Genomic DNA, 16,166 nt, shown 5'->3' with positions numbered 1-16,166 from the left:
CTGTGGTCAAAACAGGAAGCAGGATTATAGCCACATATGTATGTAGGATGAGGAAGGTCACAACTGTAATGCAGACGAGGGGGTTCCCAAAAGGCCAAAATTATATCAACAAGAGAGAAGTGGGAGTGAAACAACAGTTCTAATTGATCTTGTACCACACAGTTACAGAAGGACTCATAGAAGAGATTTAAATTCACTGAGTTGTAATACCCAGTCATTATTTGGATCACCTGGCTCCAAGAGTAAGTATCTACAACCTGAGTGAACTTCACATTAATAGTGACAAAAGACAACCCGTTATATAACCACTGTTGGCTAACACCTGTGGGAGTAAGAGGGCAAAAAAATAAAAAAATACCTGCAGAATGACTGATGTTTAGGTCAGACAACCTGTGCTTGAGTTATTACTGCACTGAGAGTGAGATTATCATTTAAAAGCTTGATTAATATGTCAAAAACTGTGATGTTAATGTGAAGAAAGTGTGATCAGTTGTTAGGTCAAAAGCTTCATTTACTGACATCAGATTCAGATTCAGAAATACTTTAAGACACGATGAGATAAATAAAACTCCCAATAAGTTCAGATCTCTTCAGGCGGTGAATATATATATATATATATATTTTTTTTAACCACTGTTGGCTAACACCTGTGGGAGTAAGAGGGGAAGAAAAACAACAAACCTGCAGAATGACTGATGTTTGCTTCTCCCCGGGTCTTGCTGCTTTCCACTTTCTGTAGGTGTCAGAGCTCAGCAGGTTGTCTGCCTTGTGAGTCTGTTTTAGCATTATGACACAAAAAGTGACAGGATGAAGGCTCACATTTAGCTCAGTGCTAGGGGGCGAAAAAGTGACGACTTTCTACACAAATTAAATGCAAGTGACGAATGAACTTACAGTGTCCTCGGTGCTGCAGGACACGACGTGTTTGAGCTGGATTTCTGGCATGTTTGCTGTTGATTCTTGGCAGCTTAGAGACAGATGAATGAGCCAGCGTGGAGTCAAATAAACCAACCGGGCCGCTTGCCTAGCCTGTAAGCGCTGTCGTAACCGGTTAACAAAGAATAAAACACATGAAGAGTCCTTTCAGTGGCGGAACATTAAACCTCGGCGACAAACAAACCACTGGCTAGCGTGATAGCATGCTAGTAAACAATAGGCAGAGTGAACTTTTCCTGAGTAATCTGAGTATTTTAACACTCCTTAAGGGCTGTTCCGCTTGTACTTTTTAAACTGTTATGTACTCGACACATAGCCGCTCGCTTTGGCGTTACGTTACATATGAGAAAACACATATTAATACTTTTAATTACAAGTTACATGAGGGTCCAGTTGAACTCATATTCCCACCAAAAGCCCGGTGTGTGTGTGTGTGTGTGTGTCGTGCTGTGACGCAATTTCCGACTAGAAGCAAGTCCATCCAATCAGACCGCTCCTTGTTCTTCTTCTGCGTTTGAATAAGTGCATCACCAGAGTTTTACCGCCACCCATCGTTCGGATTGTGTAACTCTATGGTAGTGACACAACGTGTGTTATTATGGTGCAATATTTTAAGACATGATTAAAAATCTATTACCAAAATAATTTTTTTAAAAATGGTTTGTTTGCAGTTTCTGTTCAGGTGTTTCCCTTTCTTGTGAGGAATAAAGTTTTAAGCATGTTTTCTTTTGTGGACACTGTCATACTGTTTTTTTTTTTTTTTTTGGTTAGTAAGAAATCTTTCAGTAGATCAGTTTCATGGCAGATATTTTTAAATCTAATAAGAGGAAAAGTACAGGTGAAGTTAACATTAATTACAGCTCGGTTTCTTGCATTCCTGACTTGACTTCAACTTTGATGGTTAAACAGTGTCCTCATCTTTCCTTCTCTTCTTTTAGTTCTTTGAATCAGAATACACTGAACTGATACTTAGGGGGAAATTAGGTGTAATTGGAGATAAAGATAAAAAAAACAGATAGAAGACACAAAAAGAATTTAAAAAAGGGAAAGTTACATCATAAAAGAAAATTGAACATGAACATGAGTAGTGGAAGTCTACACACACACATATATATATATATATATATATGTTGTGCAAGGATGAAAGGACTTTGTGGGTTGATTCACTGTATTTTCTTTCCTTTTTTTTCCTTTTTGTTTTTTTTCATTCAACATTTTTTGTTTAATCTTTTTATTTTCTTACTTCACATTTACAGTAAATGGTAGTTCTAAAAATATATGCTTGTGCCATTCTGTGTAAAAAACTAATAAGAATTTGGTCACAAATAAGACTCCATGGCACCAAACTTACTGTGATGCTGAATAAACCAGAGCGATTGTTGATATTAAATACACCTGTGCTCTTTCTGCAATGACATGTCTGCTATGACAAGACATAGTCTCACGTCAGCATTGTGGTACTCTTCCTCACAGATGTAATACATGTTGCAAATTGCATTAGAGCTTGAGCTGCAGTCTTCATCCCTCCACAGAAACTTTAAACACTGCCTGAGGATCACTTTGTATTAGACATGCTGCAGCTACTGTTACAAATGCGATTGGAGCAGTTGACTAGTGAGACCGAATCAAATCTGAGGGTCTGTGCTTGTGTGAGTTGTAGAATAGACACACGATGAAATGATTAAAAAACCTCTTTTATCAAACCTTTTCATCTTTTATTTTAAAAAAAAACACAGAGGTAGGTCACAGGCCAAGATACAGAAATTGTTCAATATGGAAATTATGAGAGAGATAGACCACTGCGAGCAATTCAAGAGATCACACAGTGCGTGGTTGTGAAGTGCTGGAGGCATATATATATGGCTGTATAATATATACAATAACAAAGTTACATAAACTATGCATTACAATCAGTATGGCTGAGTGTGAATCTGAAGTCTAATGAGAGTTTAATACAGCAGGAGAATCATGCGACGTCTCCACAGCGAGCTCAGAGAATCTCCAAGTAGATGGCTGTCTCTGCATCGCCCACAGCAGAACTTTGCACCTCTCTTGTGCGTCTGACTCCCAAACCTGCTCGTCTGTCCATTCCTTCACCCTCTCCCCCTCTTCTTCTCTCCCCACCTCTTCTGCCCATTGGGCGGATCTGGAAAAAAAAGGGACAGATGTTGCCAATCCTGAAATCTGGGAATTAGAGATTTCTGTCTATGCAATGTGCCAAAGACATAACCAACACTCAAAGATCAAGATAATCAAATACCTGCTTAGAATGGACAAAAAGAGGTGTGCAGTTCTGGTATACAAGTTGGTAGCTGCCGTTGGTATAGATATGAGTCACTTCTGTGCAGTTAATGTAGAGGGGCATCTGGTCCTGATAAATTCCCAGTCCTTCAGGGTACACAGCTGGGCGTCTACTCAGGACATGTCTGAGAGGAACAGAACAGGAACATGAACCTCACAATAAGCAAGTGTGACAAATGTCAGTAAACTTTTAAAGGGCTGAACTGCTTCACATACTTTCCAGCTCTTTTTCGGCAGCAGTAGAACAAAAGAGACAGAAGGAATATGACCAGGCAGATGGCCACAGCGGGTATCACCAACCACAGCAAAGGTGCTGTCTCTATGTATGGGCAAAAAAGCAGCGCTGGATCAGCATATGATGTAAAACTACACTATAATAATCACAATTTATCCTCCATGGCTGGATTATAGTTTAACTCTAGGCCTTTCAGACATATTGCTTGTCACTTAAGCTTAAAGTAATGGCTTAACTTAGACATTCCATGATAAGATCTCCAAATGCATAAACATATTAAGCACTGAAATGTGAAGAAAAATAAAATACACTGGGGCAACGAAAAAGCAGAGTAAAAATACAACAACATAAGTTTTCTTTGCAGCTTTTCCTGATTCATTCTTCAGTTTATTCTCTTTAAGCTGCAGGCATTTTGCACAGATGTTTCAGCACCAGACCTACATCAGAGTGTAAAAACAAGAGACAGAGCTATTGCCATTGTAAGTGTGGAAAACAGAACACACCTTCGCCACCCTGCAGCAACATCAGGGAGTCATTTCCCAGAGCATTGACAGCAAAGCAGATCACCGTCTGTGGTTTGTCCATGCGGCCCCTCAGAGTAGCTGTTAGCTTGTCAGACTCAGATGTTACCGACACATTGTAATCATGAGGTGGAACAGTCCCATTCACGCTCCAGGTGACTGCTGGTTTTGGGTTGGAGTCGACTGAACAGCGACACAGCACCTCCAAATCATCCACATCACAAGTGGAGGAGAGCCGGAGGATGACTGGTTTATCTGTGAGTGCGAAAGAGCACATTTAAACTTTGCCTGAAACTCTTATTACACTTAATATTTACTTAAAGTTCTTGGTGTTATTTAAACTAGAATTTAGCTTTTATTTATGAAATATTGTAACTCTAACCCACCATATTGTGTTCACTCTGTACATATGGAATCATTTCCTTTTTTTGATTATTAAACTTTTACTATAAAAAACTGAAGGTCCAAGTTAACAACAACTTAACACCAGCTAAAATCTTTTTGCTGACTAGTGATTTAACTTTTCACCCCATTGCAGTGACGCCAAACTGTACTCAGGTTGTGGTCTGTACACTGTGACAACACTGCTGGGTGTGGTTACAGGTGCAGCAAAGAACACTTCTGACCACACCAGACCAGTTAGAGGTGAAACAAACTTGAAATAAAGAGGAGTGAAATGCTTTTTAGCTCAGTGCGACTGTTTCACTGACAGCTTTGCAAAACAAGCATGTGCAGATAAGGCTTGTTGTCAAATAGTACAAATGTGTGTACGGCCTTTGGAGGTAGGAGGATTACATCGTATGTTCAGTGGCGTTGGCCGGGACTCTCCTCGACCAATCAGGTTCTGGGCTGAGCAGCGGACTTTCATGTCTCGGGTCACGTTGAACACCCGGATTGTGTGCGTGCGCTGGTGGAGGTGCACCGAGCGACCTTGTTGACTGTAGGACCAGCGGTACTCAGACGCCGGCGGGTCAGCTTTACATGAGCAGACCAACAATGCGCTGCCCCCCTCCTGCACCATCAACGACTGGACCTGAACCATTACATCTTTTGGTGAAACTATAGAGCAAAAGTAATAACAAAAAAAGGTTTTAGTGTAAACTGAGCCAAGAAACACAAAGATACTAGTCAAAACTATGCTTACATGTCACATGGAGATCCTTTGAAGTAGCCAGTGCTTTGGCTCCTGGGTAGCTGACTTCACATCTGAGCCTGGGTTTCACCTTGTGAGAGACAGTGAAGGACAGGGATGCCAGTAACATCAGCCTGTGGGGCTCTGGGTGGAGTATCTGTACCTCCCCAGGCTCAGTGCTGTTCAGCTGGGCTCCTCTCTCCCAGCTCCACTGCAGGGTTGGAGGTCTGGAGGGGCAGTGATATCTGACGGAGCAGTTCAGGGTGACCAGCTGTCCCTCTGTGGCTGACAACATGCCACTGATGACAGGAACCTCAGGAGTGTCTGTCAGTGGGGAAAATCATATTGAGGTGGTTTATTTAAGACAACATGACACCGTATTTCTTATTTTGTCTTTTTTATTTCATTTGATCTTTTCATTTCCTAAATTTTCTACATGTAATCTATTTTTTTTCCTTTTTTTGGACAAAATATAAAAACTCTAAACTCTAAAAAAGTTCTAAATCCTGGACACACATACATTATCTGGTTGTTAAATATCCAAAGAACAGCAGCTTTTATGAGAGAAGAAAGAGGCAACGCAGTGACTCCCCCACTCACCCACAACATCCAGATTGAAGCTCCTTGGCTTCCCCCAGAGTAAGTCGTCACCTCTCTTCAGAGCAATCTCAAACAACCTTGAGTCATCCTGGCTGATCCTTTCGATCTTCACAGAGCAGTCTCCATCTGTAATCCGCCCAAAGAGGGACCCCCGGCCTTGGAAATCCCTGCTCGCCTGATCTCTGTCCTCGCTGTTAAAAGCAGTGCTGCGGAGAGGGAAGAAGTGCCCACCACCTCTGAACCTCAACCGAACGTCCACCCTCTCCTTCTTCCCCCTGAGAGGATGAAGAGCTAGAGGCGTGAAAGAGCAGGGAATCACCACACAGGAGCCCACAACAGCTTGGACACGGTCAGGGACTGAGGGCACAGGAGAGACAGTCTGAACCCCCCTCCACAGTGCTGCTGCTGTAATAGAGAACAGAAAATCGTTCACCAGTACACAGGATCTGATGTAACCATGCCTTATTCAAGGTCCAGGGTTAAATGATGGGAGACAGTCAGTTTGTTATTATGCTATCCAGCCAGTTAATTGTGCTTCATAATTGTGATGTTCATGTTCTATGTGCTTGATGTATTTTTCAGTTTTAACTTGACCATGATACCAGAGACAACTTCCCGAGTGCATGGCCAATTAAAAAGTTTCTGTTCCAAACTACAGAGCTCTCACTTCCAATCATGGAGGCGTAGCTTAATCCCTTGAGATCTTCTAGAAAGGTCATTTTAAGAATAGATTTACCATGAGGTTAGAACTGCTGTATTTCGCTGCACTGTCTGCAAATGCATAATTTGACCCAGAACAATTTCGCAACAGATGTATATTTAGAAAAGGGAAGAAGGCAACTGCACTTTTGGCTCTGGAAAATCTACTACACTTTACTCAGTGGATGTGATGTAGTAAATATTTTTAAATCATAATTATCTAGGTGATTTTAGGAAATGTTTGCATATTTATGTTTACACTTTTGGACAAAATAAATGTAATTATTTTCAGAAAAAAAAGATCCTTATCTATGACTATAATATAATCTTCTAGTACAGTATAATCTGCAGGAGACATTCACAGACAAAATATATATATTTTTTTACAATCTCTTACAGTAATATTTTAAGATAATAATCAAAGATAACAAGTCATAATTTAATGATTTTAACATGCCTGAATATTGCATAACTTTTAAATTCATACAGGAATGTTAAGCTAATGTATTTTTAAAAAATTACTCACCAAAAATCACAGGACACACAAGAAAAACAGTGTCCAAAGGCATGACTGCAACCCTGCTCTGCCAGCACAGACAGAGGGAAGGATGAACAAAGGAGCAAAGAAGGGGAAGTTAGAGCATTGCATTGTGCTCCTGGTACTATGACTTCACTTTGATCCCTCCTCTTACTCTTCCAATATTTTCAATATCATCTATCCTTATAACATGTATGAATTGCATAACTCAAAATGTAATTTTACGATTAACAATGGTAGGTTTATAACCTTAAATTTATTTAAACATGTCAACAAATTCAAATAGTCATTCACGTGGTGGAACTAAGAATTGTTTGCTAGGGAAAGAAAGACCTCAGCAAGTATCTGTGAGACAACACATGACAATGGATGAGTCACTCTCATGCTGCTGGCCATTTCCTCAAAAGCTCCAAAAACTAAATGTGTTCATTTCTGATTCCCTCTGTCTACACAGACCACCCTTACCAAATCTCTTACAGCTTACAGAGTGATAAAAGTGATGGTGATAAAAGTTCCATAGAAAGTTGAATAGGGCAGATTAATGATTAACGTTTCTGCCTGACACTGATTTATAGTTGCTCTGTCGACAATTAATATCCGTCAATGTAAGTAGGTCATCACAGTTATGTAAACGGTTGGAAGCAAAGCCAAAAAGTGTCAAAAGAGACTCAATTATGTACACTACACATAAATATCTACAAATATAAGAAGGTTATAGTTAGTTTGAAGTTATAGGTTATAGGATTGCATTGGATTTTGTCACAATATGTCATAAAAATGGAGAACAGTTTGATATTTTTCTGCAAGATCAAACAATACTGATAAATCAGAGGCAGGGACAAAGACTTCAACTCTTTGAACTATGGACCCTTTGCTTTGTGTTTGAATTGCTGCCGAAGTCATAGCACTCCACCTCCCTGCACCTTAACACAGAAGAGAAACAGCTTTCATGCCAAACACTCATGACTGTAATGGCAAAACTAGGCGAGTGGGAAGGTGACAGAACATAGGAATAAAATATTTCTGTCAGGTAAGCATTTTATGCAGAATTTCTAATCGTTTTTTCATACTTTTTTTAATTGGACAACTGTAAAGCCGAGTAGTGTGCTTTTAAGAAATGATACGCCAAATCATTCATTTACAGCATTCCTCCCAACAGTATTTTCTGAAGCCATGAACTCAGCCCAGCAATTGCTTCGGTCTCAGAGAGATTTGCTGCTGAACTGGACTCGTGACCATCCAGCACCCTTGCTGCGTTGGTTGCGCGATGCTGAGGTGCTTTCCTCTGCCCACTACCTGTCTCTGTTGGAGAGGTCACCTTCCAATGCTGTGGCCCAGGCTCTAGAGACGGTGTGTGCCACTGAGGAGGGTAGCCAAAAGTTCCTGCAAGTGCTGAGGGAGGTGCAGGATTATTACTGCAGAGATCTGCAGGTCTGGGTGGAAAGACACTGCAGAAACGATGCGACCAATAAACCAGAGCCGGCACCAGTAAAGGTTGAAGGTGAGGTTGCTTTAATATACTGGTGACTGTAAAGTCTTTATATTAACAGGTGCATTCAAAGTTCAGGTGAATAATTTTTCAAAACCTTGCAGTGCAAACTGAAAAAAAAAAACCTTTAGACAATAAAGTTTTACTGCCTATGTAACAGAGGTGTGAGAAAATTATTACCAGGAAGGATATAAACAACTGTGATATCTTTCCAAATCTGACTTTGGCAATGAAAGAGTGTAAATGCAAAAACAATATATAGCCCAGCCATGATAAGTTAATAATTGATAAGCGGTCGACCCTTTTTGCCCAGACTGAAATATCTCAACAACATCTATCTTTCTTTCTACTAATCCATCAAGCACATGTTAGCATGCTACCAAGCTGAGGCGGTGAACATGGTACCTGCTAAATATCAGCATGTTGCCATGAGTACATTAGCATGGTGATATTAGCATTTAGTTCAAAGCAAGTTCAAATGTCGTTTCTACTATATGAATCCTGTGATATCCACAGAGAAGAAGGCTAAAGGCCCTATTGCTAAATTGTTCAGAGGGAAGAGCAAGGGATTTACCCTGACTGCTGACGTTAAAGGTATGGATTTATTATTTTATTAAAATTAAGATTATATATATATTATTTCTAATGTGTTTTCTTTCTAGTCATAACAAATATTTGACTTGTTCCTATGATTTGCTCCCATGTTTTCAAAATGTATTGAAATTATCTACATTATACAGCTAAAGAAGAACCAAAACCTAGCAGGAGTGTAAAGCTGGCCAACATCCGAGGTATGTCAATATCTTAAGTGAACTGGTGGAGATAAGTCAAAATATTTATCTTAATGAAAACTGAAGAGTAATTTAAGTCAAATCTATTGAAAATATATTTCATCTTCCTGTATTTCGTTGCAGTTGCCATTTCTGCCCATAAAACAACCCTCCTGAAACGCACAGAGCAGTTAAAGTGTTACTCAGAGGGCGAAGGAGAGGCTTCAAACTCAGCTTCTCACATCGAAATCCGCTACACTGACCTTTTTGTGACAGAAGATGATGACTTAGTTGACAGCTGCCAACATGAGTATTTTGACCTGGCGAGCAGACGAGCTCGCATCTATGTCCACCAGGCTTGCCAGCGCATCCGGCCGTGCCATTTATTGAGCCCCCAAGGAACATCAGGACGACCCCCCAAAAGGGTTAAAGTGAAGGGTATAGCTGGTATCGGAAAGAGCGTAGCAGTACAGAGACTAGTCTATGAGTGGGCGATTGGGAAGAACATGCGTGAATTCACCTGTGTTTTTGACCTGCGCTTCAGAGAGCTCAATCTGATTGAAGCACCACTGAGCTTATTGGAGCTGCTCGGAGAACGGTTCCGGTACCTGAAGACAGCTCTACCTGATTTTTTCACCTCGCCAAGCTCTTTGCTCTTCATCTTGGATGGATTAGATGAGTTCAAATTCTCCTTGGACTGGAATGGTCCTGACAGAAACATTGAGGTTGGTTCGAAGGTGCCAGTGTCAGAGCTGATATTGGCTTTAATCAGGGGAAGCCTTCTTCCGGAGGCATCAGTCATTCTCACAACAAGACCATCCACTGAAGCTCCAAAGCGTTTCTTCCAGAGATGTTGTGTGGTGCTGGGCTTTGAAGAGGACCAGGTGAAGGAATATACCACCAAGTTCTACAAAGACAGTAAAGTTGCTGAAAAAGTCTACAATTACATCTTAAACAATGACAACCTTTTCGTGCTGTCCTTCATCCCTCTTTATTGTTACATCATTTGCACCGCTATGGCTGAGTTCTTCTCTTCAGGAAATCAAGATGTTGGTGACTCAAAGTCTCTGGAGCTAAACCCGCCCAGAACAGTCAGCGAGGTTTACTTCTGTTACCTGTTTACAGCAGTCAAGCACCATGCACTGAGGGGGACTGCAGAGAGAAACACCCCTAGATCTGAGGTTCTCTCACTAGCAAAGCAACAACTGACAAGTCTGGGAAAACTGGCTTATGAAAGCCTTCTACAGAAAAAGATCATGTTCAACAGAGCAGATCTGGAAAACTACGGTGTAACACCTGCTGATCTTCAGAGCACCTTTCTCTGTCACATCCTCCAGCGTCTCAAAGAGGAAACAGTGGAGATGTTTTCTTTCTTCCACTTGACTGTTCAAGAACATCTGGCTGCCCTCTACTGTGCAGTCAATCTCTTCAGCCAGGAGGACATAATTCAAGCTCTGGACTTCTGGTGTTTTGGGCAACGTCCACCATCCTCCACAGCTCAACCACTGCAAAATACAGACCTCGACATAGATAAGCTGGAGAGCCTCCAGATGTTCACACGCTTCTTCATGGGAATGCTCCGAGCTCGGCTGGGAGGTCAGTTGGATGGTCTTGTCCTTTCCCCCATGGAGCAAGGGGATGCCATCCCTGCCAGGCTGGGTTTGTGGTTCCAAGACCAGTTTAAAGGCAGGAAGCTCGAGAACCAGGCAGCCTTGAATCTTCTCCACTGTCTGATGGAGTTCCACATGAAGGAAGTGACCAGCATAACAGCACCAGAGATCAAGAAACTCAACCTGTTTAAAATGAAGCTGAGCGTTGTGGACTGTGCAGCCATACACTATGTGCTGCAGTTCTCTCCACACAAACTGCAGGAGCTCAATTTAGGCTACTCCAACATTGGAAACAGAGGACTAAACCGACTGGGGCCCATCCTGCATCGCTGTGAATCTCTCTAGTGAGTAACTGATTTTAAATTTACCTGCCATACATTATAGGATTACCAGAACCAGAAGAATTACCATTTGAATACTGGGAAATTAAAACAAACCTTTGAATTCCCCTGCTGGCCAATGCCTTTCTTCTCCCTGTGTTTGCATGCTTGAAACTCAAGTGTATAGGGCTGTCCACACCAAGAATGATAACCGTAAAAATAATAGTGGTGAACGAACAACATTGAGCTCACTTTCAGAGTGATTTGATGAACTATATTGTTGTATACAACTTATTAATCATGTAATATTAGCCTGCAAATTACACGTAAACAAATGTAACTTTCCTGAGACATCCTGTCAGATGGTTTTTAGCGCTGATGGGGTCTCTCAAGCCCTCCCTAATGTCCTCTTTTTACCAAAGTATGAATAAAATTTGTCTTCAAAAGATGACAACTTTTGTAACAGAGTGTTGGATTCTCCCAACTCTTATCTTTGGAGAATTTCATGAACCCATATCTTTCTGTTTTTCTCTTTGTTTCTCTGCCCAGGGTATGGCAGTAACAGCTCATCCATATACATGGTCCTAAGCTCCCAACAGTGTGGATGCTCACATTATTATAGTTACATTTATTGGTGTGGATAACCCTGAAGTCAAACTCTGTTACATTAGCAACCTCTCCAAGGTGTACCCCACTTCTCAGCAAAGACATGCTGCATTGACTCTAGCCCCCTTACAAGCCTGAGCATGATAAGCAGTTTGAGAAATGGATGAATGGATGGTAAAAACATTGTCAACCTAATGTTTTTCTGTTCTTTTACAGCTTGAGATACAACTGTCTGGATAGGCAAGCAGCTTTTTTAGAATCTGCAGTTCTGAGATCAAATGAGTGCCGAGTGAAAAAGCTATTGTAAGTCATGAAAGAGTATTTATTACAACACCACTTTGAAAAATATATATTAAGGGTTTAAAGCTGTAGAGTGCAACAGTTATAAAAGGCATGAATTGGCTAATTAAAGTGCTGAGTAGTTGATCAAAGTTAGTCACACTTTGTTTCTTTGCCAAACCCTTACACTGCAACAGTTTCCATAGTATTTTGACTGCATACTTTTTAAGAACTTTTTAATACCACATACAATGCAGCCTAATAAGATTTCTACAATCATATCAGTAAGAAGAATGGCAGAAAACCAATAGGGACAATAAGGCCTAGCCTACAATTATTCATTAAAACTATGAATTTAATGACATTCAAATCACATTTTTGTCAGCACGTCTCCACTGTATATAACAATAATTCCTAGCAATATAACTAATCAATTAATGTGACCTGGGCACAGATAAGTGACAGAACATTGATGAGTTAATAGAGCAAATAACAAATAATTTAGACTTTTCAAGACCTGCTTGTACCCTCATTTCTACTATGCTATATGTATTTTACTGCAACACAAATCTTTTCCTCATGTATACAGTATGTGTGGCAATAACCTGGGTCCAGAGGGGGTTTTGGAGCTCTGGAACGCTTTGGAGCACAACACCACAGTGGAGGAACTCTATCTGGACATCACTGGCATCACAGAGCGAGGAACTGAAAACATTGTCAACTGCCTGAGCAAAAACACCTCTCTGAAGACACTGACGTAAGATTTAAACACCCCAACTTCTGCTTAATGTTTTCTATGTCATATTGTTTAAAAACACTGCCCTCTAGTGGGAGGTAATTGTCACAATTACTTGTTGTAATTGTTATTTTCTCCTTCATTAGCATAGTTGGGAATAACATCGGAGAGGTGGGGAGGAGGAGGCTGAGGGAGCTGGAGCAATGTCGACCAGGACTCCGGATTATTGCAAACTTTGTGGATGACCTTGGATTACTTCAGGCCTACCTGGACTGGGTAGAGGAGATCCAGGCAGACAGAGACCAGATGGACTCAGTGAAGAATGCAGACGCCCTGCAGTCGGTGCTGAAAGGACTCCAGGTGGCAGGGGAACAGGTGGAGAAAGGAGAGAACGCAGAGAAAGCCAAGGAGCTCCAGACAAAGATTGTAAAGTTGTTGCAGTCCTCCACAGATTTGATTGGAGGAAGATAACCAAAACTTATGTGGCAAGGGCAGGGCTTCATGTTTTCAAAGCATCCTACATGAAAATCAATCGATATTCTGACTTTAAGATGTAATTCATATTAATCTTAATGTCCTCTTTAATAATTCAGAAGGCAAGCTTAACATTGTTTTATCAGCTTGAATCTTTTTTGACTTGAGAATTGCTTACAAACATGATTTTGAAGCGATAACGTGTTTCAGAAGCCCGGCACAGAAAAAGGAAAAATAAAATAATTCATTGTATGAATGAAAATCTACAATTTACAGTTTTTATATTTTCAAATGTATACTTTCTCTCTGAGAGATTTGATCATTTAATGGCAAATCATAAAGTTACTGTTTGATTGTTTGATCAGGAAAAAGGAAATCTCTTTGGCCACTATGTTATTTACATAACTTTTAGAACAATATTGCTATATATTTTATATATATATTTTTCTGTGGTGTGAAATGCGGTGTAAAGAGCACTCACTTTTGTAAGTTCCTTATTTCTAAAATAAGTGACACAAGTTCTCTGGAAACACACCCTCACTTCTAAGGAACTCCATCTATCTGCACAACAGACCTGATAAGAGTGTAAACTGTACACATATGAATGAGGCAAAATAATGAGATGTTTTTAATAAAAAATTATAAAAAAAAAAACACAAAAAAAACACAAATGCCACAAGTTTGTTTTAGCATATCACTTCCTATTTTTCCCTTTCATTGTTATTCCATCTTCTGCATCCTGTCAAACAAACGCAGTGTGTCACAGTGAGTATCACGTTATGGAATGTGTGACAAAAAAAGACACTATCAGTTTTTTGTCCCCCTTCGGTGACTGAAACATTTTGGAACAACTATATCTTTAGCAAGGTCACATAGAAACATCCTACCAATATTGACCTTTGAATGGATATTTCCATGATCAAAATTCTATCTGTCAAGTCAAACAAATACATATACTTATTAATTAATGAAATACTTTTTCCTTAAAGAGAGTCTAGCATGCTAAGTGCTATTGTGGTTGCATCCACTGTGGTAAAGAGTTTTATTTTTGTCATATTACTTTAGGGATGAAATTGATATGGACCAGTAACTATAACAAAATGACCAAAATAAAAAGGCATTCAAGCAACAAAACAATCTCACTTTTGTAAACTTCTTCAAGATTTGTTTTATGTTTCAGGCGCCCTTCAGGGGTCATTGTTACACAGATATATGTGACATCCCCAGCTCTTTTGCAATAGTAGCGAGCCTATATGAAGCATGTCTTGATAAAACATGTAAAGCAATATGGAAAAATAAAAAAATAAAAAGGTTGTTTTTGATAGTACTGAAAAAACTGGCATTGCATTATAAGATTTGTTCTTACTAGACTTATTTGTCAGCAGCAACTCCAACAAAAATACCCTTGTATTATTGCAAACTTCAACTTGACTCACTACATTCATTACAGTTGCTCCACAGATCCTGCCCTCCTCTGATTGCACCAAAACTGCAGACCAGCTCAACTGTTCCTGTGAGACTGTGGGAAAGCCTTCTCCCACTTTACAGTGGTATTTGGATGGGTTACCCGTCAATCACTCGGACAAGTTTGCAAGTTCTGAGGAGCTTCATTACTGTGAATCAACAATAACAATGTTATGAGCCTCAAACGTGCAGAAAGTCACGGTTTGTCATAGTTTGTATTGATTAGTTGTAATTTATCAGGATTTCTTGAAATTTTATTTCTTTCGTTTATTTAGTTAGCTAATGACTACCCATACATACTGCAGTATTTCAGTTGTTTCAAATATTAAATAATAATAGTCCCGAAAAACTATTTCTACTGCCACACTAAAAATTGTTTAGATGTATCACAGATAGTGATGCATTCCACAGTGTTAAATATGCAGTGTCAACGTACATGAAGTCTTTCAGAGTTATTCCAACAACAGCTGGAGTAAGATACCGCGCAGTGTTGGTGAAAATATACGTCGTTAAAATACGCAGCGTCAAACGTACTTTGGAAAATCGACTAACGGAAATTTCAGGCCGCCATTTTCTTTGTGTCGAAGGACTGTGCTACGTTTCTCCTTATTGGCTATTAAAAGCATTATTTGTCCTTTCAACAAAAGCAGCATTTCAGAATGACTTTATATCACTGTTAACTGTGAACTTCAGCTCGTTTTATGTCTTCAAATGCCGAATTTCAGAAGGCTAATGTGTAGTGACCGGGTGAATCTCAAGTCCATGTGAGAGCAGCATTAAGGTAGCTAACGTCAGCTGATTAACATTAACCAGCAAACACTCAAACTATCAAGAGTTATGTTAACTTTGTTAATACAGTGCAGATGTGTGATTGTGTGTTTCTTTGTGACGTTCAAACGTTATAACATTAGTGAAATAGCGAAGATTGCTTGTGTGGGGAGTTGGCTAAACTAGCTAAAGTACATGTTAGCTGGACTATCCGTTGCCTGTGCATGAGCGGATAGACATTAACTCTGGGTACTGAGTACGCGTTGTATTTTGTATTTTAAAGTTACTGCAGGTGTTACTGACAGACATCTCTGTCACGTGATGCTGTTTTGGTCCATCCTGCACGCGACTTCAAACCCCACCGGGAGCGTTTCAGAAGCTTGCTCGGATTTTGGCAATTTTCTTTCGTGTATGTGCTTGTAGATCTGCTTCTCCGTGTGTAATTATGCTACGTAGTTAATTAGTTTCGCTTTTTTCTGTTTTTACTACCGGCAGGGGTGTTTTATTTTGAAAATCGACCGGATCCTCTCTGCTTTTTCTGTATGGGGCTTCTGGCCGCTGGAGGTTCTCTGTGTAAATTGACGCGTGCTGCTTTGACAAATAACTACTACAATAAAATAACACATTTTTATCTGTCTTAATGTCACAGATGACAAATGAACTCACATGAAATATTAGCTGTTAAACT

The 16,166-nt window shown here is 40.0% G+C and overlaps 3 protein-coding genes across 4 annotated transcripts in view; 1 reads left to right on the top strand and 2 right to left on the bottom strand.

Moving 5' to 3' along the window:
- Positions 1–1,379, bottom strand: part of xrcc1 (X-ray repair complementing defective repair in Chinese hamster cells 1) — a gene marked incomplete in the record, with an annotated part of 17,489 nt that extends 16,110 nt beyond the window's left edge. Inside the window, 3 exon segments of the mRNA XM_035672458.1 lie at positions 682–774; positions 895–1,038; positions 1,311–1,379. Coding sequence (XP_035528351.1) covers positions 682–774; positions 895–945 — 144 coding nt within the window.
- Positions 1,380–2,629: 1,250 nt separating this feature from the next.
- On the bottom strand, positions 2,630–7,025 carry LOC118335941 (sialoadhesin). Its single transcript, XM_035672459.1, has 8 exons — positions 6,951–7,025; positions 5,726–6,130; positions 5,138–5,449; positions 4,789–5,052; positions 3,976–4,248; positions 3,454–3,556; positions 3,197–3,362; positions 2,630–3,082 (listed from the first exon to the last, which is right to left on the bottom strand). Exons 1-8 carry the CDS (start codon positions 6,991–6,993, stop codon positions 2,927–2,929), a joined length of 1,722 nt encoding a protein of 573 aa, XP_035528352.1. The 5' UTR covers positions 6,994–7,025; the 3' UTR covers positions 2,630–2,926.
- Positions 7,026–7,890: 865 nt separating this feature from the next.
- Positions 7,891–13,931, top strand: LOC118335935 (NLR family CARD domain-containing protein 3-like). Of its 2 annotated transcripts, XM_035672445.1 has the most exons (8): positions 7,891–7,992; positions 8,122–8,463; positions 8,968–9,045; positions 9,192–9,242; positions 9,366–11,175; positions 11,974–12,060; positions 12,626–12,793; positions 12,919–13,931. In XM_035672445.1, the coding sequence occupies exons 2-8, from the start codon at positions 8,136–8,138 to the stop codon at positions 13,241–13,243; spliced, it is 2,847 nt and encodes a 948-aa protein (XP_035528338.1). In that variant the 5' UTR covers positions 7,891–7,992; positions 8,122–8,135; the 3' UTR covers positions 13,244–13,931. The 2 variants fall into 2 exon arrangements, with proteins under 2 accessions (XP_035528338.1, XP_035528339.1); XM_035672446.1 differs by lacking the exon at positions 7,891–7,992 and having other exon boundaries at positions 8,115–8,463.
- The last annotated feature ends 2,235 nt before the right edge of the window (positions 13,932–16,166 follow it).

This window comes from Morone saxatilis, unplaced genomic scaffold (assembly GCF_004916995.1).
Source record: "Morone saxatilis isolate NCDOM2014 unplaced genomic scaffold, NCSU_SB_2.0 Contig24, whole genome shotgun sequence".
NCBI lineage: Eukaryota > Metazoa > Chordata > Actinopteri > Moronidae > Morone > Morone saxatilis.
Note: the sequence above shows the minus strand (reverse complement) of the source record. Positions and strands in the feature narration are given on the sequence as shown.

Bases quoted from the DNA above. Each gene is read 5' to 3' on its own strand.
- LOC118335941 (XM_035672459.1), bottom strand. From the start codon at position 6,993: ATGCCTTTGGACACTGTTTTTCTTGTGTGTCCTGTGATTTTTG. The intron at 5,450-5,725 runs GTGAGTGGGGGA...CCCCACTGACAG, and splicing joins CTTCAATCTGGATGTTGTGG to ACACTCCTGAGGTTCCTGTC. The intron at 3,083-3,196 runs GTATTTGATTAT...TTTTTTTTCCAG, and splicing joins TTTTTGTCCATTCTAAGCAG to ATCCGCCCAATGGGCAGAAG.
- LOC118335935 (XM_035672445.1), top strand. From the start codon at position 8,136: ATGAACTCAGCCCAGCAATTGCTTCGGTCTCAGAGAGATTTGCTGCTG. The intron at 9,046-9,191 runs GTATGGATTTAT...TACATTATACAG, and splicing joins CCTGACTGCTGACGTTAAAG to CTAAAGAAGAACCAAAACCT. The intron at 12,061-12,625 runs GTAAGTCATGAA...TCATGTATACAG, and splicing joins TGCCGAGTGAAAAAGCTATT to TATGTGTGGCAATAACCTGG.